This window comes from Neomonachus schauinslandi, chromosome 11, assembly GCF_002201575.2.
Source record: "Neomonachus schauinslandi chromosome 11, ASM220157v2, whole genome shotgun sequence".
Taxonomy (NCBI): Eukaryota; Metazoa; Chordata; class Mammalia; order Carnivora; family Phocidae; genus Neomonachus; species Neomonachus schauinslandi.
This window is the reverse complement of record NC_058413.1, coordinates 65,721,203-65,746,283: the sequence shown is the minus strand read 5'-3', so window position 1 is coordinate 65,746,283 and position 25,081 is coordinate 65,721,203. Positions and strand designations below refer to the sequence as shown.

At 37.6% G+C, this 25,081-nt stretch overlaps 1 protein-coding gene and 1 non-coding gene across 3 annotated transcripts in view; both read right to left on the bottom strand.

Moving 5' to 3' along the window:
- Nucleotides 1-24,726, bottom strand: part of HIKESHI (heat shock protein nuclear import factor hikeshi) — a 39,612-nt gene extending 14,886 nt beyond the window's left edge. Inside the window, exons 1-2 of one of the 2 annotated variants that reach the window (XM_021686468.1) lie at nt 24,507-24,726; nt 20,831-21,068 (exon numbers count right to left, since the gene is read on the bottom strand). In XM_021686468.1, coding sequence (XP_021542143.1) covers nt 20,831-21,068; nt 24,507-24,536 — 268 coding nt within the window. In that variant the 5' untranslated portion in view covers nt 24,537-24,726. The remainder of the gene's footprint in view (nt 1-20,830; nt 21,069-24,506) is intronic. The other variant, XM_044919400.1, reaches the window with a different exon arrangement.
- Nucleotides 17,480-17,642, bottom strand: LOC123326272. The gene has a single exon (XR_006540979.1). It is a non-coding gene; the product is annotated as a U1 spliceosomal RNA (small nuclear RNA).
- Nucleotides 24,727-25,081: the final 355 nt, after the last annotated feature.

Here is a 25,081-nt window from a genome sequence, read left to right as displayed (position 1 = left end):
ATAAAGATGGTGTCTCCAATCTCCTTTTACCTTTCCTGAAAGATGGCATAATCTTTTAAAAACAATGCAGTATGAAGACTCTAGGATAATGCACTGGTAACTAAGGTGCACAGGCCAAATTTGGCCCACAACCTATTTTCATATGACCTGTGAGCTAAGAATAGTTTTTACATTTTTAAAGGGTTATTTAAAAAATATGCTACAGAGACCATATGTGGCCCACAAAGCTTAAAATATATACTATCTTACCCTTTACAAAAACCCATGCCAAGGGCACCTAGGTGGCTCAGTTAGTTAAGCGTCTGCTTTCGGCTCAGGTCATGATCCCAGGATCAAGCCCCACATCATGCCCCTTGCTCAGTGGGAAGTGCGCTTCTCCCTCTCTTTTTGACACTCCCCCCCCACTCCCCGCTCATGCTCACTCTCTCTCAAATATATAAAATATATATATTTTTAAAAAGTTTGCCAACCTCTGCTCTAAGCTCGTCATTCTTCCATTTTCTTATTATTTCAAACTTTTTTTTTGCAAGGTTGAGAGCAATTGATGAGTAATGATGAAATAATTCCTTGGATGAAATAGCAAAATGTTTCACAATATAGGAAAAATAAGATTACTAGTATCGTCAAATGCATCTTAGATTTGTAAGATGGTCTAGTAGACCCATATGGTAATTGATTGCAAGATAGAATGACTTTTAAAAATATACAAGGGGCACCTGGGTGGCTCAGTTGTTAAGCATCTGCCTTCAGCTCAGGTCATGATCCCAGGGTCCTGGGATCGAGCCCTGCATCGGGCTTCCTCTCAGCAGGAAGCCTGCTTCTCCCTCTCCCACTCCCCCTGCTTGTGTTCCCTCTCTCCCTGTGTCTCTCTGTCAAATAAATAAAATCTTAATAATAAAAATATAAAAATAAATAAAAATATACAAGCAAATGTTCTCTTTATTCTTTAGAAGACTTCTACAAAAGAATAAAACTCATGAAATATCAGTCTTTCTAAGAGTTATGAATGCCCCCCCCAAAAGAAACTAAAAAACCTAAAAGTGAGTCCACTGGTGAGGATATTGCATGTGTGCATGGCAGAGATGACTAAAGAAAACACTTATGACAAAAATAAGTAATTCACCATAAATTGGCATTTAAACATGACATATGCTAAAAAGCTACATAAAACAGCTTAATTATGCCTGCATAAAAGCCTTCTTGGTATTGAATTACAAATCAAATATATATTTCTAAAACCTCTTTACTTCATTTCTATTGAAAGCCTGATAAGCCTGAAATTACATTTTTTACTCATGCATAGTTCAAGAGCAATGTAACTACCAAAGGTTTATCAACAATAAATATTTTAAACCAGATAAAGTTGATAATGTATCTGACATTACAATGTCTTGAATTTGAATGTCTAAAATGTATTTAAACAAGCAATATTTACCAAGTACCTAAAAGTCCATCACTGTGCTCTATACATTCTAAAGAACATACAGTAAAAGATACAAACAGCCCCTACTCTCAAGGAGCTTACATTCTAATGGGAACAGTAACAGTTCCAGTTCCAGTTAAGTAACAGTAACAGTTACTTAACCTTTCTGAATAGGCTTCACTTTCTTCATAAGATCTTTCCTAATCTTTCTATGATTTTATAAAAACATACTATTCCTTGAGTACCAACTATATATGCCAGGCACTATTACACATTTTGCATTCGTTATCTCTAATGCTTGCAAAAACACTTGCACTATAGGTATTATTAAATCCATTTTACCTGTAATCCCCTCTAAGGTGAAATAACTTGGTCAAGACTACACAGCAGTAACTGGGATTCAAAATAGGTCTATCAAGCTCTAAAGCTGATGCTCATTCTGTTCATTATCCTATCGGTTTATACCAAATTCCATGATATGAACTCTTCACTGATTTTTATGCATTACTTACTTCACAATAAGCCATTCAAGAAAGCAAGCCAAGAGGGGCGCCTGGGTGGCTCAGTTGGTTAAGCGACTGCCTTCGGCTCAGGTCATGATCCTGGAGTCCCGGGATCGAGTCCCGCATCGGGCTCCCTGCTCTGCAGGGAGTCTGCTTCTCCCTCTGACCCTCCCCCCTCTCATGTGCTCTCTCTCTCATTCTCTCTGTCTCAAATAAATAAATAAAATCTTTAAAAAAAAAAAAAAAAAAAAGAAAGCAAGCCAAGAAATGTCAGGAAGTAAAAGGTTCCCTCCCATTCTGGCTCACTAGCTCTGTTTCATGTGAATAGACTGAGGAGCATCTTGAACTCTTGTTCTCCTTCCTAATCCCCTTGACAAGCTCAACCCAGTTTTAAAACAAAAACTAGAGTAAGTTTAAAAGCTTCTTCCTGGCAACTGAGTTAAATGAAATTAGAGGAGACTATATATGTCATGTGCAGAGAAAGCCAAAGTGATGACATTAAAATATGGCAGCAAGCCCAAAAAGAAGAGAATTATAAAGAAGAAATTCAAATGATGATTTATAATAAACTCTAATTTTAACATTTCTTAAAAATTCCTCTTGGGGGGCGCCTGGGTGGCTCAGCTGGTTAAGCGACTGCCTTCGGCTCAGGTCATGATCCTGGAGTCCCGGGATCGAGTCCCACATCAGGCTCCCTGCTCAGCAGGGAGTCTGCTTCTCCCTCTGACCCTCCTCCCTCTCATGCTCTCTGTCTCTCATTGTCTCTCTCGCAAATAAAAAATAAAAAAATCTTAAAAAAAAAAAAAAAATTAAAAAAAAATTCCTCTTGGGTGCTAAGCCTTTTTATATGGTTATTTTTAATGACACTGTCATAATAGACAAAGAAAAGCTGAGCAACTGTGCCAGATTAAAGACAAAAGACAATTAAATATCCTAACAATCCTAGATGGAGGGAATAATGCCTGTTACTAATGGCATTATTAAGAAAATTGGCAAAACTTTATGTATACTGTATTTTGGACAAGAGTATTATATTAATACTAAATTTGCTGAATTTGATAATTATACTATGATTATATAAGAGTACCTTCGTTCTAGGAAATACACTCTGATGTATTTAGGAGTCAAGGAACATAATGTCTACAACTTATTCTCAAAGTTTCAGGAAAAAAAAAATATATCCATACATGCACATTTAAAGATCTCGGAGAATGATAAATAAAATGTAGCAAAATTGATGAATATGGGAGAATGTAAGAATTCTTCGCACTATTCTTGTCATTTTCCTCTAATTTTAAAATTATTTCTAAATAAAGAAATAAGTAAATAAAATTATTTCAAAATAAAGTTGTTTTAAATCCCTAATGCAAAAGAGAATTTTTAAATATCTGAATGGGGATACTTTTAGAATTTCATTCCAAACTAATACTACCTCATAGTAGGGCCAGGATAAAAAAAAAAGAAGAAGAAGAAAAGAGAAAGGGGAAAGAAAAAAGGTAAAGCCCTTCTACAACCCTTCTATATACAAGGTGCCCAATTTACTCTGAAGGCCTAAATCATTAAAATATTACCTTTTTTTCCTAACAAGAGTATTCTACAAAACTCTACTACAGTCAATACTCTATTTTATTCATATAAATATACGATCTCTCTTCTTTATACCACAGGTGATTTGAACAACTATTTCTTATTCTTCTATTAAGTACAATCACATGTTAGAAGTGCTACAGACACAATAAAAAATACTTGTCAAGTTCCACGTAAGTTTTTATTATATCTGACCTAACGTCCTACTCCCCCACCTGCTATTCCAATCTTGGCCTCTTCTGTTTCCCATTCTCCATATAATTCTCCACTGCAGATGTCACTGGAATTCTCCCTGACTGAGGCATTGAACCACCTCCTCATTGTCTCGTGAAACACTTTACAAATAGTTAACCTACAGAGAAAAGGAAGGTTTTAAGTTGAACTCTGTGTGTATGAGAATATGTGGATGTGGCTTAAACAAACTCTTCAAATAATATATGATCTCCATAAATATTTACCTTTGACAGACATGTATATAAGTATGCATAAATGTGCATAATATAAATTCTTTCAGTTACATATTTTTGGTAAGAAAAACTGCTTCCACCTTCCAAATGCAGAATTAAAATTTTAAACCTTTATTTAAAAGACAGTGTACTCATGTTCCTTATATATTGAACCAAAACTTCTTAAAGTTAACATTACATGGCATCTCATTATTCACACTTATTACAGGTTTTAACAGATTTTTAAGTCATTATAAATGGACAGGAGCACATACTATATGAATGCTGAGTTTTCTTAGTATTCTTACAGTTTAATGATCCTACTAAGACTAGATAACACTTTCAGAATTCAAGTAAGACAATTTAAGAAAAAAATTCAAAAAGCACTGTAAAATCTGACAATATTAATATAGAACTAGAAAGAAATACTTTAGTATACGTGGAAAATGGGATTTCCAATGAAATGGACACACATCAAAAACATAAAAATAGCCTATCTCACAAAAGACTTCATTGAGAAAATTAAAGATGCAGTCTACTGAAAAAATTTCCAATATTCCACTATATGTTAACTAACTAGAATTTTTAAAAAATTTGGAGGGAAAACAAAAAAAGAAAAAATTCCACTGCAACCTGGACTTGATCATGAAATACTTTTCTCAACCAGATTAAGTCAAAGCAAAGGTGAGTAAATAATCCTGTTTGCCTTTTCTATTCAACTCTGAAAAATGTGAAAATTCTGAACTCTGGGGAAAATGTACAGAGTATTGACAACAGACCATTGGGCTTCCAATTATCCAGATCTGACTCACATGCTATTAAGAGTTGCAATGTTGGGGACGCCTGGGTGGCTCAGTTGGTTAAGCGTCTGCCTTCGGCTCAGGTCATGATCCCAGGGTCCCAGGATTGAGTCCCATATCAGGCTCCTTGCTCAGTGGGGAGCCTGCTTCTCCCTCTGCCTGCCGCTCTCCCCTGTTCGTGCTCTCTCTCTCTCTGACAAATAAACAAATCTTAAAAAAAAAAAAAAAAAAAGAGTTGCAATGTTGAACTGTGGTATGAAGATGATAAAAATGGGAGATAAATATCTTTAATTCACAATAAATCACCAAGGGGCACCTGAGTGGCTTAGTCAGTTAAACAACTGACTTGGGTTCAGGTCCTGATCTCATGGGTCGAGGGATCAAGCCCCGCTCAGCGGGAGTCTTCTTGGATATTCTCTTCCTCTGCCCTTTCCTGCCGCCCCCCACCAAGTAAATAAAACCTTTAAAAAAAAAAAATCACCAAAATGTGATTTTTGCCATACGGTTTTTATCATTATATTCAGAATTTCACTAATCAGACCAATATAGCAAGGAAAACTGGAGATGAAGCCCTATAAAAATGGCAAGATCCAGTTTCATAGCTGTCAAATTATAGATGTTTACTTTGTTAATATTAATTTACGGTACACTATGAAAAGTTAACAATCCATATCATAATCCCTAGAGGAAGCACTAAGAAACTAATACACCTAGGGGCACCTGGGTGGCTCAGTTGGTTAAGCATCTGCCTTCGGCTCAGGTCATGATCTTGGGGTCCTAGGATCAAGCCCCACATCGGGCTCCTTGCTCAGTGGGGAGTCTGCTTCTCCCCCTTCCTTTGCTCCTCCCCACCACTCATGCTCTCTCCCCCACCAATAAATAAATACTTTTTTTTTTTAAAGATTTTATTTATTTATTTGACAGAGAGAGAGACAGCAAGAGCAGGAACACAAGCAGGGGGAGTGGGAGAGGGAGAAGCAGGCTTCCCGGTGAGCCGGGAGCCCAATGTGGGGCTCGATCCCAGGACCCTGGGATCATGACCTGAGCCGAAGGCAGATGCTTAATGACTGAGCCACCCAGGTGCCCCAATAAATAAAATCTTTAAAAAAAAAAAAAGAAAAACAATACACCTTTGCAAAAAACTAACAGAAGAAATATGGATTAAAAAAAAAAAAAAACTCCAAAGAGCAAGGTAAAAATTTAAACCTAGCATTATCTATAACGTTAAATATTAATGGACTACGCATCTCATTTTAAAGGCAGAGAATGTAAGAACAAGTTTTTAAAAAGCAGCACCTAACTATATACTCTTTATAAGGGACGCACAGATTTATGTCAGAAAGTAAAAAATGTAGAAAAAAATATAGCATGTGAACACTAACCGTGAGAAAGCCAGAAAAGTTATATAAATTTTAGACAAAGTAGACTTCAAGAGAGTAGCATTACCAGAGATAAAGGGCATTTTATATAGATGGAAGGGCCAATTCACCAATTTTATACACTCATAAAACAGGAAGAGAGAACAATTGTTATGTCTTTTATTTCTTTTTCTTGTCTCACTGCACTCTTCACTACCTGTATTCAACATGGTGCTTGAAATAAGGGCAATCATTAAAGCAATAAAAAGAAATAAAAGGCATCAAAATTGGAAGGAAAGAAGTAAAAAGTCTTTTTCAAAGGCATCATCTATATAGAAAATCCTGGGCAGCACTAGAATAAGGGAGTTTAGCAAGATAGTCAGTATATGTTACCCTTTCCTTCATCCTTCAGGATACAAAGTCAATATACAAAAATCAGTTGCGTGACAACGTGAAATGCTGTTGAGTATGAGGAGCAACAGAAACTCATTCCTTGTTGGTGGGACTGTAAACACACACAGCCACTTTGGAAGAGAGTTTAGCAGCTTCTTACAAAACTAAACATACTCTTACCATAAGATCCAGCAATCACGCTCCTTGGTATTTACGCAAAAGAGATGGAAACTTCAGTGCACACAAAAACCTACACATGGATGTTTAAAGCAGCTTTATTCATAACTGCCAAAAATTGAAAGCAACCAAGATGTCCCTCAGTAGGTAAATGGATAAAACTGTGGTATATCCAGACAATGGAATATCATTCAGTACTACAAAGAAATGAGCTATCAAGTGAAAGAAGCCAATCTGAAAAGGCTACATACTGTATGATGCCAACTACATGACACTGAGGAAAGGCAAAATCAGAAAGACAATATAAGTTAAGTGGCTGCCCAGGATCGGGGGTTAGGGGGAATGTGAGATGGGGGAGATGAATAAGCAGATTTTTAAGGCAATGAAATATTCTGTGTGAAAGTGTAACTATAGATATCGGTCACTAAACATTTATCCAAACCCAAAGAATGTACAACACCAAGAGCGAACCCTAAAGTAAACTGGACCTTGAGTGATTATGATGTGTGTAAGTTCATCCTTGGTAAAACAAAAAACAAAAAACCATTCTGGTGAATGATGTTAAAATGGGGGAGGCTATGCCTGGGTGGGGACGGGGTATATGGGAAATCGGTGTACCTTTTCTCAATTTTGTGTAAACCTAAAACTGCTCTAAAAAAAATAAAGTCTTTAAAAAAAAATCAGTTGTACTTCCATATACTAGCAATAAAACAAGTGAAAATTTACAGGATGTTCAGAGACTTATGAAAAAAAAAAAAAAAAAAGCCAAGGGGCGCCTGGGTGGCTCGGTCGTTAAGTGTCTCCTTTAGCTCGGGTCATGATCCCAGGGTCCTGGGATCGAACCCCGCATCGGGCTCCCTGCTCAGTGGGAGGCCTGCTTCTCCCTCTCCCACTCCCCCTGCTTGTGTTCCTGCTCTTGCTGTCTCTCCCTGTCAAATAAATAAAATCTTAAAAAAAAGCCAAAATGTCCAACAAGGAATAAGTAATCAAACCATAACTTATCAACAAAATGTAATACTATACTATCATTTAAAACAAGTAAAAAAAAAAAAAAAAAAGAACCATATCCTCTACATCAGTGTTTCTGAGAGCCTTTTAACTCATGTCACCTTATCCCTTTAAAGAAATATAAAAATCTCATCTTCTATTACCAGTCCAGCCCATCTGAAGATCAGAATGTGTCTGTTTCTCACTTTATTTGGTTACTAGGGAAAAAAGGATGGAAAAGAAGGAAAAACTAAACACTTCATACTTTTGGAACACATCAAAATTTCATAACCCATTATGAAATACTACTAAATAAAAATGGCAGAAAACAGTAGTTACAGGCATAGGAACTATATATATACATATAAGACAATGGAAATTTGAATGTGTTTTTCTCCTTAAATTTACTTTGGGAGGAGAAAAGACTTACTATGCTTAGAACAGTGAACTAAAAATCTGAGTATCTAGATCCTAATTCCTCCTCTATTTTAGAAACGCTATAAAATTTCTAAATCTCAAGATTCTCAACAGTAAAACTAAGGAGTAGATTAATTTTTTTTTAAGCAGACTCCATGCCCAGCGTGGATCACAATGAGGGGCTTGAACTCACGACCCTGAGATTAAGACCTGAGCTGAGATCAAGAGTCAGATGCTTAACTGACTGAGCCACCTAAATGCCCCAGATTAAATTATTTTTAGGGCCTTCCATTCTAATACCCCATGGCTTACTCTGTTACTATACTTGGAAAGGATATGTTCTATTAGTTTTTTTATGTAGTACCAAGTACACTGTACCTTTATTACGACTCTCTAAAAACTGCCATGAAAATCATGATCCATTATCCACATTCAGTACCCTTTCTCCAGGCCTCCTATACCATTTGTTTTAAAGGCCATTTTAATCCAGGAATTCAGTTCCACTTCTAGGAGTTTCTCCTACAGAAATACAGTGCTAGAAAATATGTACAAAGATATCTGTAAGAATATTTATTGTAGCATTGGTCATAAAACAATTTAAAACAATGGAAACAACCCATATTTCCATCAATTGAGAATTAAACAAATGATGGTATTGCCATACAACATTCAACTGTTTCAAAGAGGCTGATCTACACATAATACCTAAAAGTTAACAGACTCTCTTCTCTGAGCAAAATATTGTAACTTCTCTGAAATCCAGCCTCTTAAGAACCGGACACTAACAATATCCCCTTCTAGGCTTTCATGTGTATTAACTATTTAAACACATCAAAGCCTAGTACAATGCCCTGCACAAGCAGATATTCAGTATATGTAACTCTTTCCTTTATCCTTCAATCATTATAAAATCTTCCTAACTGAATTCTCTGGCTCTAATCTCAACAGATTCTCCAAGCCATTCTGGACAATAATTTTCCTAAAATATCATTTTAAATAGTATCACTCTCTTGCTCAAACAGTTGCCTACCAGAAAAAATTTAAACCCCATATAGCTTAACCATCACACAACAGCTCTACTTTAAAAACCTTAGCCCCTCCATACCTCTCAAATAGGAGCTTATCATGCCACCCTTAAAAGTCTGCCTCCTCACTGCCATTTGGAGATGCAGTGCATATTACCTTTATGACTCTCATCATTTTTTTTTAAAGATTTTATTTATTTATTTGAGAGAGAGAATGAGAGACAGAGAGTATGAGAGGGAAGACGGTCAGAGGGAGAAGCAGACCTCCCACTGAGCAGGGAGCCCGAAGCGGGACTCGATCCCGGGACTCCAGGATCATGACCTGAGCCGAAGGCAGTCACTTAACCAACTGAGCCACCCAGGCGCCCTATGACTGATCATTTCCAAATGCAATTCTCATCCTTCCACTGCCATCCCATCCAAATCTATTCATACTTCAAATACCTACTGCAGACTAATCTTCCACAAAGCCATCTCAAGTATCTCAGTTTACTAATCTGTTTCCTTTGAACACTGACTTGAAGTGATTTGAATATTCACACATTCACACACACACACAACCTAACAGAACAGTCATCAACTTGACACTCTGCTAAGAGTGAAGTAGATTTTTAATAATTAATTGAGGAACAGGATATACAACAAAGTCTAAACTACACAAGCAGGTACTTTTCTGTAATTTATTTAACAGAAATGCCTAAAGTAATTGCTGGTGTATTTCCCAAACTTTCACAATGTAAATAGACAACTTGAAAATCCTGGTACAGAATTATTGACTATATATTCCCCATCCTGTCCTTTTCATCTCTGCGACCTACTATAACTGGAATTCTGTACCTCTTAATCCCTTTTATCCATTTTGCACATCCCTTCACCTACTTCTTCTCTGGTAACCACCAGTTTGTTCTCTATATTTAAGAATCCATTTTGTTTGTTCAGTTGTGTGCTTTAAGATTCCACATATTAGTGAAATCATATGGTATTTGTCTCAGTCTTACTTCACTTAGCAGAATACCCTCTAGGTTCATCCATGTTTTGCAAATGGCAAGATATCATTTTTTTATAGCTGAGCATTATTCCATTGTGTGTGTATACACACACATCTTTACCTATTGATGGACACTTGGGTTGCTTCCATAAGAAGCTTCTAGATGAAAAGCACAGCATAAGGAATATAGTCAGTAACGTAGTAACACTGTATGGTGACAGATGGTGACTGCACTTATCATGGTGAGTACTGAGTAGTGTGTAGAATTGTCAAATCAATTATGTTTTACACCTAAAACTAGTGTTCAATAAAAAGAAGAATACAAGATAGTCCCTGAAAAAGGAACTGAGAGCCACAGTGTGAAACGGGCAACAAAAGGAGCAGCAGCTATCTTAAACCTAGACATCTACAAAGTAGTCAGCCGGCTACCAGCAACTGATAGAGCGGGGGAGCACAAAATCCGAACTTCAGAAGTCTGCTCTGCTGAGAGACGTCGCTCCAGTGGCTAAGTGGGGGGTGCAACCCTCACTGGGACAGTGTGGTCTCAGGACCCTCGGGGTCACAGAAAGACCTGGGGTGCCTCAGTGCGGCAGAGCTCCCAGGTATCGAAGCAGGGAAGCCGGCTGCAGAGACAGAGCCGAGGAGTGGGCTCTCAGCTCGGGGTTGCCATAAACCCCATATTCCGCGGCACAGTCAAGACCACTGTTCTTCCAGCAGGGACCCAACAAGCAGCAGATCCAGGGAGACTCCCCTTCCTCCCCCGGGAGGCACGGCAGCACACCACAGGAATCTGCTGGGTTTGAGACTCCAAATGGGGTCGTGTGCCTGAGATAGAAACACTCGGTCATAGGCCGGGTGAACACGGAGTGCGGCCAGAGACCGGGGAGACAGGAGTGATTGACTGCTTTTCTCTGAGGGAGCACTGAGCAGTGGGGCCCCAAGCTTTTGGCTCCAGGGTCAGAGATTGGGAGGCTGCCAATTTCATTCTCATCCTTTAAAGCTGCTCGGAAAGCCTGCAGGGAACAAAAACCACATACAGCAAACCCAAGCAGATTACTTAGCCTGGCCCCTGGCAAGGGCGATGTAATTCCACCAGGGGCAAAGACATTTGAGAATCAACCCAACAGGCCCCTCCCCCAGAAGATCAGCAAGAACACCCAGCTAAGACCATGTTTACCCATCAATGAGAATGGCAAAACCCCAGCACTAGGGGAATACAGCACATAGAATTAATGGCTTTTCAAAATATGGAAAAGAGCCCAGATGTCCATCAACAGATGAATGGATAAAGAAGATGTGGGGTATATATATGTGTGTGTGTATATATATATATACACACACACATACAATGGAATATTACTCAGCCATCGAAAAAACGAAATCTTGCCATTTGCTACGACATGGATGGAACTAGAGCGGATTATGCTAAGCGAAATAAGTCAATCAGAGAAAGATAATTATCATAGGATCTCACTGATAATGTGGAATTTAAGAAACAAGACAGAGGATCATAGGGGAAGAGAGGAAACAATGAAACAAGAAGAAACCAGAGAGGGAGACAAACCATAAGAGACTCAATCTCAGGAAACAAACTGAGGGTTGCTGGAGTGGTGGGGGGTGGGGGGGATGGGGGTGGCTGGGTGATGGACACTGGGGAAGGTATGTGCTATGGTGAGCAATGGGTGTTGTGTAAGACTGATGAATCACAGACCTGTACCCGTTAAACAAATAATACATTATATGTTAATATAAAAAATAATAATAAAAAATAATAATCCTGATACTTTAGACATCCAAAAAGTGCTTTTCCAAACTTACTAGTAAAAAAACAAAAATATTTAACAGCATTTTATCATTTGCTTAATGTTGATATGCACTAAATCTCTAAACATTTAAGCTGCTTTATTTTTCTTTAGTAAAACGTTGTGCTTTACCCATCATAAATACTGCCCTGAAAATGTTTTAATGGATAAAATTATCAGTAGCCATGTTATAATGGAAATGATGACAGATCATTTATTTTTAAAAAGGCAGGAGAATAAAGGACTAATCTTATTATCATAATGGATCCATTTTCTTGTATTGAATCAGGTATTACTCTGGGATTGAGTTTTAGACTATTTTACCTAACTCCAAAACAGAAAACATATCTCACTGAGTTATTATTGTCCCAGTTATAGCAATTGGATTAACCCATTTTTGACTGTTGAATATTCTCCAAATTCGATGAAATAACACAATAAGGAAATGTCTGGGTTCTTATGACCCCAAATGCCACCCTCACCCCAAGCTCCAACCTGTTGGTTAACACAAGAGAAAAGGGAAGACAGCCAAAGGCAATGCAAAAAGGATAAAAGAAAACACGCCTCACTATTCCCAAAGCCATGTCCTGCAAGGAATACAGTGATGATCACAAATAAAAAGAAACACAAAATGTTGGCAAAGTTGGGGCAAAGAGAAGAGAGAAAAAGGTGGGCATTAAATTGACAATATAATTGGTATGTCTCCAAAACAAACAATGGGTCCTGGTCTACTGGCTGCTGGCTAATATTTACCTTAATCAATGCATATGAGTCTGCGTACAAAATAGACCTGCACTTTCCAACTATGCAAACGGTTAACAGTTAGCTGGCTACTAGCCTATTGCTATACAAACAAAACCTACCACTTTATATTTGAGGCACTGCTATCATGTCCCAGAGGCTCCTCAAACCCAAACCAAAAACATCACCTCTCTTCCCCTCAATTAGCTGCTCCTCTTCCTATATTGTGAAATATTTACCAGTATCCATCTAATCTTCTAGCATGTCTTCAAACTAGTAATTTATTGTTTAAAAAAAAATAATAGTATCTATTTCCATTTCTTTGTCTTTTTAAATCAATATATAAATATTCATTTATGTATGTTCGTATTTTAAAATGGAGCACTTTGGGAGCCCCCAAATGAATATCAAAGTGAACATGCTTGATAATGGATGCAGAAAAATGTGCCATTACTTTTGTCTTTTCAACAAATGGTGCTAGAACAGTTGGCTATCCATTTGAAAAAAAAAATTGAACTTCAATCTATACCTTGCACTAAATACAAAATTAATTCAAACTGGATCCCAGATAGAAGTATAAAATCTAAAACTAAAATACGAAGAGAAAACCTTGTTGACCTTGGATTAGGCAAAGATTTCTTATTCTTAGGCTCAGTACCAAAAGCACAATCCATAAAAGAACAAATTGAAAAACTGGACTTTATCAAAATTAAAACCTTCTGCTCTATCAAAGACACTGTTAAGAGAAAAGACAAGTCAAAGACTGGGGAAAAAACATTTTCAAATCACATATCTAATAAAGAACTTGTATCAAGAATATATACAGAACTCTCGGGGCACCTAGGTGGCTCAGTCGTTAAGCATCTGCCTTCAGCTCAGGTCATGATCCCAGGGTCCTTGATCGAGCCCCACATCAGGCTCCCTGCTCTGCGGGGAAGCCTGCTTCTCCCTCTCCCTCTCCTGCTCCCCCTGCTTGTGTTCCCTCTCTGGCTGTCTCTCTGTCAAATAAACAAAATCTTAAAAAAAAAAAAAAAAAAAAAGAATTTGGATATACAGAACTCTCAAAACTCAGTAATAAAACCACCCAGTAAAAAAAACAGACAAAAGACTTAAACAGACATTTCAACAAGAAACATATATAGATATGCAAATAAGTACATGAAAAAGTGCTCAACATCCATAGTCACTAGGGAAATGCAAATTTAAAACACAGTGTATACCTCTACACACCTATTAGACTGCCTAAAACTGACCAAACCAAGCGCTGGCAAGGATGTGGAGAAACTAGAACATTCATACATGCTGGCTGAATGTAAAATGGAACAACCGTGTTGGAAAATAGATTGGCAATTTTTTAAAAAGTTAAACATACAACTACCATATAATCCAGCCATTCCACTCCTAGACATTTATCCAAGAGAAAGGAGGGCATGTGTCCACACAAAGACTTATATACAAATGTTTATATATCAGTTTTATTTTTATGAATGAAAACCCTTAAACAATCCAAATATCCATCAACAGGTGAATGGATGAACAAAGAGTGGCACATTCATACAATGGAATACTACCCAGAAATAAAAAGGAACAAACTACTGATATATACTACAACATGGATGACTCTAAAAATAACTCAGCTGAATAAAAGAAGCTAGGCAAAAAAGCATACTGCATGCTTTAATTTATATAAAACTTTAGAAATGCAAACTATTTTTTAGTGAAACAAACTAGGAAACAAGAGGAAGGATTACAAAGAAGTACTAGGAAACTTCAGGGGTAATATGTTCAGTGTGGTATTTCACAGCTGTGTATGCATGTATCAAAATTCATCAAACTGCACCCTTTAAATACGTGCAATTTATTGTATGTCAATTATATCTCAATAAATTATTAAAATTGTTAACAAAAAGTAAATTTTCTCTGTTCTTTAGAAGATTTCTTAAGAAAGGATAAAAACTACGAAATATTAGCACTTACCTAAAAAAGAAAATGAAAAATTAAAATTAGGGGGCACCTGGGTGGCTCAGTAGGTGGAGCATGCGACTCTTGATTTTGGGGTTGTAAGTTCAAGCCCCATGTTGGATGCAGAGATTACTTTAAAAAAAAAATCTCAGGGACGCCTGGGTGGCTCAATGAGTTAAGCGTCTGCCTTCGGCTCAGGTCATGATCTCAGAGTCCTGGGATGGAGCTCCGTGTGGGTCTCTCTGATTAGCAGGGAGTATGCTTCTCCCTTTCATTCTCCCTCTGTGTTCTCCCCTTCTCTCTCTCAAATAAATAAATACAATTTTTTTAAAAATTTAAAAAAATTAAAATCTTAAAAAAATTTTTTTTAATTAGGTCCAATGGATTCTGAGGGTATACCAATGGTTAGAACACATCAAACATAAAACAAATATATACACACACACCACCATGATTTTATAATCCTTTAAAAGAAATTTATGACTTTAGGAGAATGTTAGGGAATCAACGCATTTTTTGAACATTGGTATATGAAGAGGAACAATTAAGCACTGTTATGCCTTTCCTATGACCCTACCTCTGGGTAACCAAATAGTGTATTCGAGGGTCTCTTTATAGCTAATAAATGAAACAACAATTAGAATGTGATCATTTGAACCCCTACTGAATCAACAAATGTAGGTATGGCATATATACGGCTGCTAATTTCACAAAAAGAGATAACCATATATATACTTCCTGATCAAAGAACATACCATTATCTATAATAATCCCACCAATTTTTTTTTCAAAATAAACTCAAACGAAGTCTGATCAAATCTCTAAGTCCAACTAATTTATTGGAAATAGAGGACAGAGAATACATTTTTACCTTTAATTTTTATGAAAGATACTTGGGACATCAACCAGTTGCAATGTACAATGTTGACTGAAAATACTTACAACTTTAAAATATATAAACAAACAAAAAAATAAAATATATAAACAAAAAACTTCTCAGATCACTGGAAATCTGAACGCTAATTAGACATTCAATTCCCTATGAAGGAATTATTGTTTGTTTTTAGATGTGATAACAACATTACAGTTACGTTTAAAAAAGCAGAGAGAAAAAAAAGACCTTGTCTTTTAAAGACACATACTAATGTATTTATAAATTACATGTTATGATTCTGGAATCTATTTCCAAATAATACAAGAACGGAGAAATGAGTGGGAATACAAAAGAAGTAACACTGGGGGGCGCCTGGGTGGTTCAGCCGTTAAGCGTCTGCCTTCGGCTCAGGTCATGATCCCAGGGTCCTGGGATTGAGCCCCGCATCGGGCTCCCTGCTCTGTGGGAAGCCTGCTTCTCCCTCTCCCACTCCCCCTGCTTGTGTTCCCTCTCTAGCTGTCTCTCTCTCTAATAAATAAAATAAAATCTTTAAAAAAAAAAAAAGGAAGTAACACTGGGGCACCTGGGTGGCTCAGTCGGTTAAGCACCTGACTCTTGATTTCAGCTCAGGTCATGATCTTAGGGTCGCGAGCCCTGCCTTGGGCTCCACAATAGCTCAAAGTCTCCTTGGGATTCTCTCTCTCCCTCTGCTCCTTCCCCCACTTGTGCGTACGCTCGCTCTCTCTAAAATAAATAGAGGTGCCTGGGTGGCTCAGTCAGTTAAGCCTCTGCCTTCAGCTCAGGTCATAATCTCAAGGTCCTGGGATGGAGCCCCGCATCAGGCTCCCTCCTTCTCCCACTCCCTCTGCCCTTACCCCCCACCCTCTGCTCTTTCTCTCTCACTCTCAAATAAATAAAATCTTTAAAAATGAATAAATAAAATCTTAAAAAATAACATTATCCATGAGTTGGTCGTTTTGGGTGATAAGCAGTCCAATATTCCATTTGGTCTGCTTTGTATACTTGGACTTTATGTATAATGAAAAGTAATAAAAAATAAGATACCTTGTTGAATTTACTTTGTAACTATTTTATGCACATTGATATAAAAATCCTAAATAAATAGGTCACATTTCTTATGTTGTCCTTGTCCTTTTTGGTTAGAAATATAAACTGGGTAACCATCTTCTTTTATTCTCTAAAAGTTTATATAAGATATGAACAGTCTGTTTCATAAAGGTTTAGTTGAATTTTGTAAAACCCTCTGGGCCTGACAGCTACATGTTGAAGGGAGGATTCCTACACATAACAGTGTTTTATCTTTTGACGTGTAATTACATAGCACTGTAGGCTGCATACTGATTATCTGCCATTTACTGCAACTTGCTTCATGACTTGGTATGTGGTCAAATTTCATAAATGTTCTATGTACTTAAAAATGTATATGATCTAGGGCGCCTGGGTGGCTCTGTCAGTTGAGCGTCTACCTTCAGCTCAGGTCATGATCCCAGGGTCCTGGATTGGGCCCCATGCTGGGTTCCCTGCTCAGCAGGGGAGCCTGCTTCTCCCTCTCCCTCTGCCTGCTGCTTCCCCTGCTTGTGTGTGCGCTGTCAAACAAACAAAAATCTTAAAAAATAATTTAAAAAATGTATATGATCTAACAATTAGGTGCAGGGTTCTATAACTGTCCATTGGCTCAAACTTGTTAACTCTTTTATTCGAATCTTCCATTTTACTAATATTTACTTAGTATATTATCAAGAGGTAAATAAAATATTAACGGCATTTATCATTCTAAATGTCAATTTTTTAAATATATATTGAAGTTATACATACACACAAATTCATGACTTATCTTTTCCTAGAAATATTTTAGTTTTCCTAATGGATTATTTCATTCCTACTGAATGAATTTCTTAATCCCTAATGATGTTTTTGTCTTAGTCTAAATTTTCATAAAATTAATATACCTATGACAGCTATTTTTTTTTTTTTGTAGGGGAAAGCGCAAATGCAGTCCCCCCCTACCACAAATTATGCAGTCGAGTTTCCCACATTTGGGGAAATCGCAGGGGTCAGAACATCCAGAGTACAATGGATAAGCCTCACCCTGGGAAAACCACCTTCGTGATCCTGGTATCTCCCCTGCCAGTAAGTATGACAGCTATGTTTTGGTTGCTTGTGTTAAAATGTTTTAGACCCATTAATCATTAGCAGCAATGTAATTATTTATTTGCTCTCTTTAAAAGAAATCCTATCCTGGAGTCTCCATGTTTTCTCTGGCAAGTGTACTCTGTTTACATTTCTCCTGATAACTGATAGAGTTGAAATTATTTTCACCATCTTATTTTATTTTTAATATACTATGCCTATATACTATGACTTTACTTTTCCTTTCTTTAACTTTTCCTTAAACTTTTAACAAGATTACCTGAAAGTAGAATTAGTATTATTATTCTCTTTCTAAAGAATAAGACCTCAGAAAGCTTTAATCAGTACCCCTCCTGTCTTAATGCATTACTTTCTAGGACAATCTTTAATTCTTGTGCATTTAAGTTATTTATTGTATTGTTTTATACAATCAGGTTGCCAGATTAGGCTACATGTTTACCAATTCTTTTCTTTTTTTTAAGATTGATTGATTGATTGATCGACTTGACAAGAGACAGCACAAGAAGGGGGAGAGGGAAAAGCAGGCTCCCCGGGGAGCAGGGAGCCCGATGCGGGGCTCACTCCCAGAACCCTGGGATCATGACCTGAGCTGAAGGAAGATGCTTAATCAACTGAGCCATCCAGGTGTCCCATGTTTACCAATTCTTTAACTTTGCATCTTGCGTGCTCTTCTACAACCTGGGTTCAATTTCCTCTTATAAAGTACAGCTACCTTCAGTAGTTCTTTCAGTAATGGTCTATGAGTAACTATGAGTAGTAAACTTTCCATCTCCATCTGCAAAATATATTTATTTCTCCATCACTTTAGAATAACAGTTTTGAGAGTTATTTTATTTTTCCTTGGCACTTTGAAGATATTAATCTATTGGTTTTGGCCTCTATTCATCCTCATGATAGTAAGTATGCTAAACTAACTGCCATCCAGTTATAACTGACTTGTCTTTCTCTCTGGTTCCTTTACTACTTTCTGTTTACATTAAATGCCCAGAAATTTAACTAGAGTGTACGGAATTGTCCATTTATATTCCTTCTACTTATAGATTATTTATTTTTAGGCACGGTCACATAAAAAAGTGATTTGAGAATGACTATTTTCTTAATTCTCCCAAAGATTATTCAAAACTAACTCCATGCTAAAGGTATGAGACATTAATTCACTACATTTAGTGGATGACCTAGGGTAGTGGTTCTCAAACTTGAACATGCAAAACACCTGGGGAACTGGACTCTACCCATGGTTTAAGAATCACTGTCTTGGGGGGCGCCTGGGTGGCTCAGATGGTTAAGCGTCTGCTTTCGGCACAGGTCATGAATCCAGGGTCCTGGGATCAAGTCCCGCATCGGGCTCCCTGCTCAGCAGGGAGCTTGTTTCCCCCTCTGCCTGCCACTCTCCCTGCTTGTGCTCTCTAATAAATAAATAAAATCTTAAAAAAAAAAAAAAAAAGAATCACTGTCTTGGGGCACCTGGGTGGCTCAGCTGGTTGAGTGTCTGCCCTCGGCTCAGGTCATGATCCAGCTCAAGTCACGATCCCGTAGTCCTAGGAGCCCCATATCAGGCTCCCTGCTCAGTGGGGAGTCTTCTCCCTCTCCCTGACTCTCCCCCGGCTTGTGCTCACTCTCTCTTGCTCACTTTCTCTCTCTCAAATAAATAAATTAAATCTTAAAAAAAAAGAGTCACTGTCTTAGGGATTGGGATAATTTATCTCATGGAACCCCAGTTGATAAGGACCACAGGGATTTGTCCTGCTTCTTAAATCTAGAGATTAGTATTTCTCATCAATTCTAAACAGAATTTAGCTTTAAATTCTCTCCCGTTTCTTCTTCTAGAATTCCAATTATTAACTGCGCCTAACAGTCCATCATCCAGCCAGAACTGCTCCAGTTCATTCTTCACACAGCCCTCAGGCTAAAAACAAAGCTTGTTCATATCACCTCCCCTACCCAAAATTGTTTACTGGCTCTTCTACACCTATTAAGAGCAGTTCTTTATGGGGAGGGATACACGGACGGGCTTTAAAGTACATGCAAACTTTTGAGTATTTACATTATGTTACACTTATTTTTTATAATACCACCAAGAGGTCTGTGAGATCACTTAGATAAGTACATTAAAAACTGCTGACTTAAATTCAAATGAGTCAGTATGGCACATAAAGCTTTTCCTGATCCATGCCTGCCTAACCTACCCTTGTACCATCCTATGCACACCATGCTCTCAAAATTTCTTCACTGTACACATACTACCTCCACCCAGAAAAGAATGCCCAACAGGCCTCTCACAGGCCTAATTAACTACTCCCCAAGAGGTCCAATATCACTTCCTTCAGGAAACCTTCTCAACCCACTTGAGAGTTAGTTGCTCCCCTTTCTATTCTCTCTCAGCATCTTGTACAAACATCCACGATTACATTTCACCCTTCAAATCAGTGGTCTACAAACTATCATCCTTTATAAGAATATGAGTTATCTCCAGTTAAGTAAGAACTTAATCATTATTTTTAAATCCTCATAGTAGATACATTATTATGTCTGTTTTCATGTAGATTTTCAAGGGAACCAGAGATTCAATGGGAGTAAACGGCACCTAATCTAGTTTTGTTCTCACATTTCTCCACAAAATACTTGAAACCATCAATGCAATGATTATGCCCCTGTAAGGTCTGATGCCTGCACTGTCAATACAACTAAGAAAAAAACGTTGGAAGGATAATCAAATCTAAGAGTTCAAAAACACTGGAGGGGTAATCAAATCTGAGAGTTCAAAAACCTTCATTTAAAAAAAAAAAGGACTCTCATTTTAATTCCTATACAAATCTACTTGCTTTATCTGTTTATTTAATACACAGAAGTGCATATTACAAATTCTGAGAAGATTCCTTGTCACTATTTGTTAGAACACCCAATAAAATCCCTTTATAAAAGTATACAAAATCTGTACACAAAAGTAAATGGCTCTTTCCAGGGACAGAAGGTGAAAATGTGAGAAGCTGAGATCTTTCGCTTATTACTTTTCAAATGTATCAGTTTACCATCTGAATTTTTTTAATAATATATCACTTTAGAAACCAGCAAAACATAATGGAAAGTTTAAAAAAAAAAAAAAAAGAGCCATATCCTATGTCATGCTATTAAGAAAACAGCTTAATTATGTAATCATTTTAATATTATTTCTTACCAGATTTAAGACCTGAAATTTTGAAGATGGCACTTGGTTTCCCATTTGTGACAAATCCTAGGAGTTGCCATACAGGCATTCCATTTGAATCAGGATAGGAAAAGTAGACAGATCCTCCCATTCCCTCAGGAAATGGGATTGTTCCCAGCATAAAAACCACAACATGGTTGATACTTTCATAATCAGGCAAGTCAAAAACAAATTTATCCTCTGCCACTTGCTGTGCAGCTGTTTGCACCTAGAAAATAAGAAACTCGACTTAGTTCAATAGTTTGATGAGTTTCTATAACCCTTACGTATTCCTGTAAGCTGTTATCAAGTATAGTCAATTATACTCATTATACCCAGTATAACCTTGGGTTAATCTGATAGTCTATATGGAATTTCCAAATATACCAGTGTTAAATTTAAAAAGAAAATCCAAATATATATATATTCAGCCTTAAAATGATCATTTAATGAATGCAACCTTTAAAAAAATAGAACTAAATTATTTCAGAAGTGCCCTGAAAGGAATTTACTTATATAAGTAAATCACTACAGCTTCAGAATGTTAAAAAAAATGAAAGGTTGTGCAAAATACCACACCACCAAAGCCTTATCCTCAGTATGCAAAGTAGAGGAAATTAAAATGGGTAAGCAGTCCAGAAAGAATTAATCTTCATTGTTTGCAGATTCCATATTTATTAATTTGCTTAGTCACTAAAATTTATTTGTAAGCGCAAAATCAATATTCATTGCACTCTGGTGGTCATTCATGGACATGTTCATGCGCAGAGCAGCAAAAATTTTGAGTTGCCTAATGCACAGGTTCCCAGCTGAGGTGGAGAAAAGTTAGCTATGCCTTCTTTCTTTCAGCTGTCATGCTGTACACAAATGTGTTTTTCCCAGTCAATTCACTGCCGTGTTTGTTTGTATTTTGTGCTTTTTGTTGATGATTCTGATGTTTAAAATGGCCAAGCTGAAATGCTGGCTAATATTCCTAAGTCTGAAACGATTGTTATGTGCCTTACTGAGAAAATATAAGTTTCATTCAGAAATGAGTTATGGTGTTATTGGCTGTTAAGTTCAATGTTTATGAATCAACAACACAAAATTAAATAAGAGTCTTTAAACAGAAACATACAGACAACACAGTTATGTAATGATAGGCTGATAAAAACTGTCATCAGAGGCTTGAAAAAACCTAACTCTGTTTCCCCTAAGGGCAATGATTCAGTATTTACCAACTGAGGAATTGAGTGTTCACACTGACTTCATAGATCCGAACTACTGTGAATAACGAGAATCAACTGTATATAAAAAGCAAAAATCCTACCTTGAATGTGCAAAGTGGGAACCTGTAAAAGTCTCCTCTTGACTCATTTCATAATCTAATTTTCTGTTCTAGAATTGAATGTCAGTTTCTAGAATGAGATCTTATCTTATTTTGAAGTTTGAGAAGTTTGAGAAATCGACTTCCAAAGAGAAAATTCCTTTTATCCACTTTCAGAAAATTAATGATAATTGCTATATCACATCCATTAGCAAAAAGAAGTATTAATTCTGAGGGCATTCAGGTCAAAAGGCTGTCAAGAGTTTACATGATGCACAGTTTTTTGGTTTTCTTTTTAATTGCTATTGCCCCTCTATTCACCCAAACACCAAATCTGAATTACTACCAGTATTTTAAGACTTTAAATGGTCAAATCTTATTACCTAGAATGCAACTTCTTTTCCTTTGCTAATAGTTGCTGTTGTTACTAAAATGCTTACTTTTTTCTTTTATAATATCCTAGCTACTACTACAAAGAAACTTAAAAAATTCATAGCTATGTATATGAATTGTCCTAAATTTATTCCCAAGAGACCAAGAATGAATGTTCTTAAAATCAAGTTCTAATTCTCTCTTCTGAAGTTTTCCAACCTCATTAAAAACTGTCCAGTTTAAAGAGAATAAAACAAAAGAAAAACATAAATATAAAACCAAACTGCCTGTATTAGTATTAAATTCAATTTCACCAGTTTTGGGCATGCACATAATCTTAAAAAACATATTAAAATGATGGTATTCACAAGCCATGAAACAACCATAAGGCAAAATAAATATCTGTTAAACATCAACTCTACCAAGCACCAGACATCTTATAAATCTGTATTATGACACACTAATCCTTAACCTTAGGGAAAAAGATAACTCTTTACGAAAAAACCTTCAAGGAATGAAACTGAGTTCATAACTTTAGGTAAGTGGACTTTTCTAGTTAGAGAATAATGAAGTTTTGGATGTCTCCAGGTTCTACTTGCCCTTCATTTTGATGAACATGTTCTCTGGTTAACAGAGTCAGACACCTCCTAAAAGTCTTATCTTTAAGAAACTCTACTAGATATCTATCACAGAGGTTAGATGTTAGGTAAGTAGACACAGGTATTGTTATAATTAAATTTCCATGCTAGTTGACAACATGAGATACATGGAATCCATGTGGCCTTTTCTTTAAAAAACACACAGGGGCACCTGGCTGGCCCAGTCGTAAAGTATGACTCTTGATCTCGGGGTGGTGAGTTTGATCCCCACGTTGGGCATAGAGATTACTTAAAAATAAATAACTAAAAATAAAATAAAACACACACACATTTTAAATGTCATTCATTAATGACACTCACTCATCCGAGTCCCACACTTTAGCCCAGGCTGGTCCTTTCATTTTCCCTGCGAACAGCAGGGGCAATTCAAAGTTATCTCACCAATATTACCAATTACCACCATCACCAAAGGGGCCTCCCAGTCTTTGTGGTTTCTTACAACTGTGTACAGAATACATTACCAAAAGTTGATTAACAATTTAATTCAACAAATGGGCTGCAAAATTTAACAAAGCAAGTAGATAAAAGAAAAAGAACTCTGGGTGAAAGGAGTTAAGTCTAAAAAGGACTTCTGGGTGGTTTCTAAAGAGGCAAGCAAGATTCATCCTCTAAATTTTTCCTGAACAATTCCAGGTGCTGATCTCATTTAACTCTAATATCTGGCAAGGCAGGTTATTATCTCTTTTGACCAATAAAGATTTTCGCAGCTCATACCCTTCTGGGGTATCTCGGCCATGACTCACACTTAAGTTTAGGCGTTTCTATCAGCCAACTTCCAATTACTTTAAGCATATTTTTTACCGGGGTCCTTCCAAAAGGACCCCAAAGGTACACACTGCCCCAGCACCTTAACCTTTCAGAAATAGTGTGTTACAGACTCGATTCAAATGCCAGGTTTACCTCTAAGTTACTGTATGAGCTCAGGCAAGTATTTAAACTGACGACTGAGCTTAAGTTCATCAACTACAAAATAAAAATTAAAATAACCATCTCACGAGTTAGGAGGGTTAAATTTGAGGTGCTAAATAAAAGCTACCTAGAAGGCTGAAAATTATCTGAAATAGACAAAAGGCGTGCACTGCCAGGCATACAAATAATGCACACTCGATAAATAGTAGCTAACGTGGCTACTATTCAAATGACTGAAAAGAGCCGAGGGCAGAGAACGAACACCCCAGCACCCAATCTCCACCCTCACATTTAGCTGGAAAGTACACTTGGGGGGGGGGGGTGTTCCCCACATCTCCTGCACCCGAGCACCCTCCCCTTCCCGAGGCCTCGCCCTCGGGTGTCCTGCCCCCTTCCTGATACCACCCGGCCGCATCCTCACCAGCCTCCCTGCCACCAAGCAGCCAAACATGGCGGCGACTCCGCTCAGCCGGCAGGGACCCGAAGCCGGCGACTAAAAGTCCTGCGGCTACTGCCCTAGTTGAGCATAAGAACCTTCCAGAACATGCAGGAGGACGCCAGCCCCTCCACTACATAGCTACTAGGCCAGCGGCAGAAACGCCTTCTGCCCCCGCGCCCTCTGACCCCACTTCCTAACCAGCACGCCTCTCAGGTAGCGAGTACTTCCGGGGCTTACACTAGCCTCCCCAACTAAGGGAGAAAGTCAAGCCAGAGCCAGTACAAGACTACAAGTCCCAGACTGCCCTGCGCCGGCTTCCGGGAGGAGAGTCAAGAGGACTTACCTTTCGGGATTGACTGTCCAGATCCCAGATTTTCAAATTCGGTGCCAGTAGATGTTTCTCCCATTTGTGTAACATTTTAGAGATTACAGTGCGCTTTACAATAATCACTTCACTAGGTTTAGGAGGTATGCGAGGAAATTGCCCAGAGTGACCAGCTCCCAATCTTTACACAGCACAAAATGTTGGAGCCCGAATCCAAGTCCTGATCCAAATC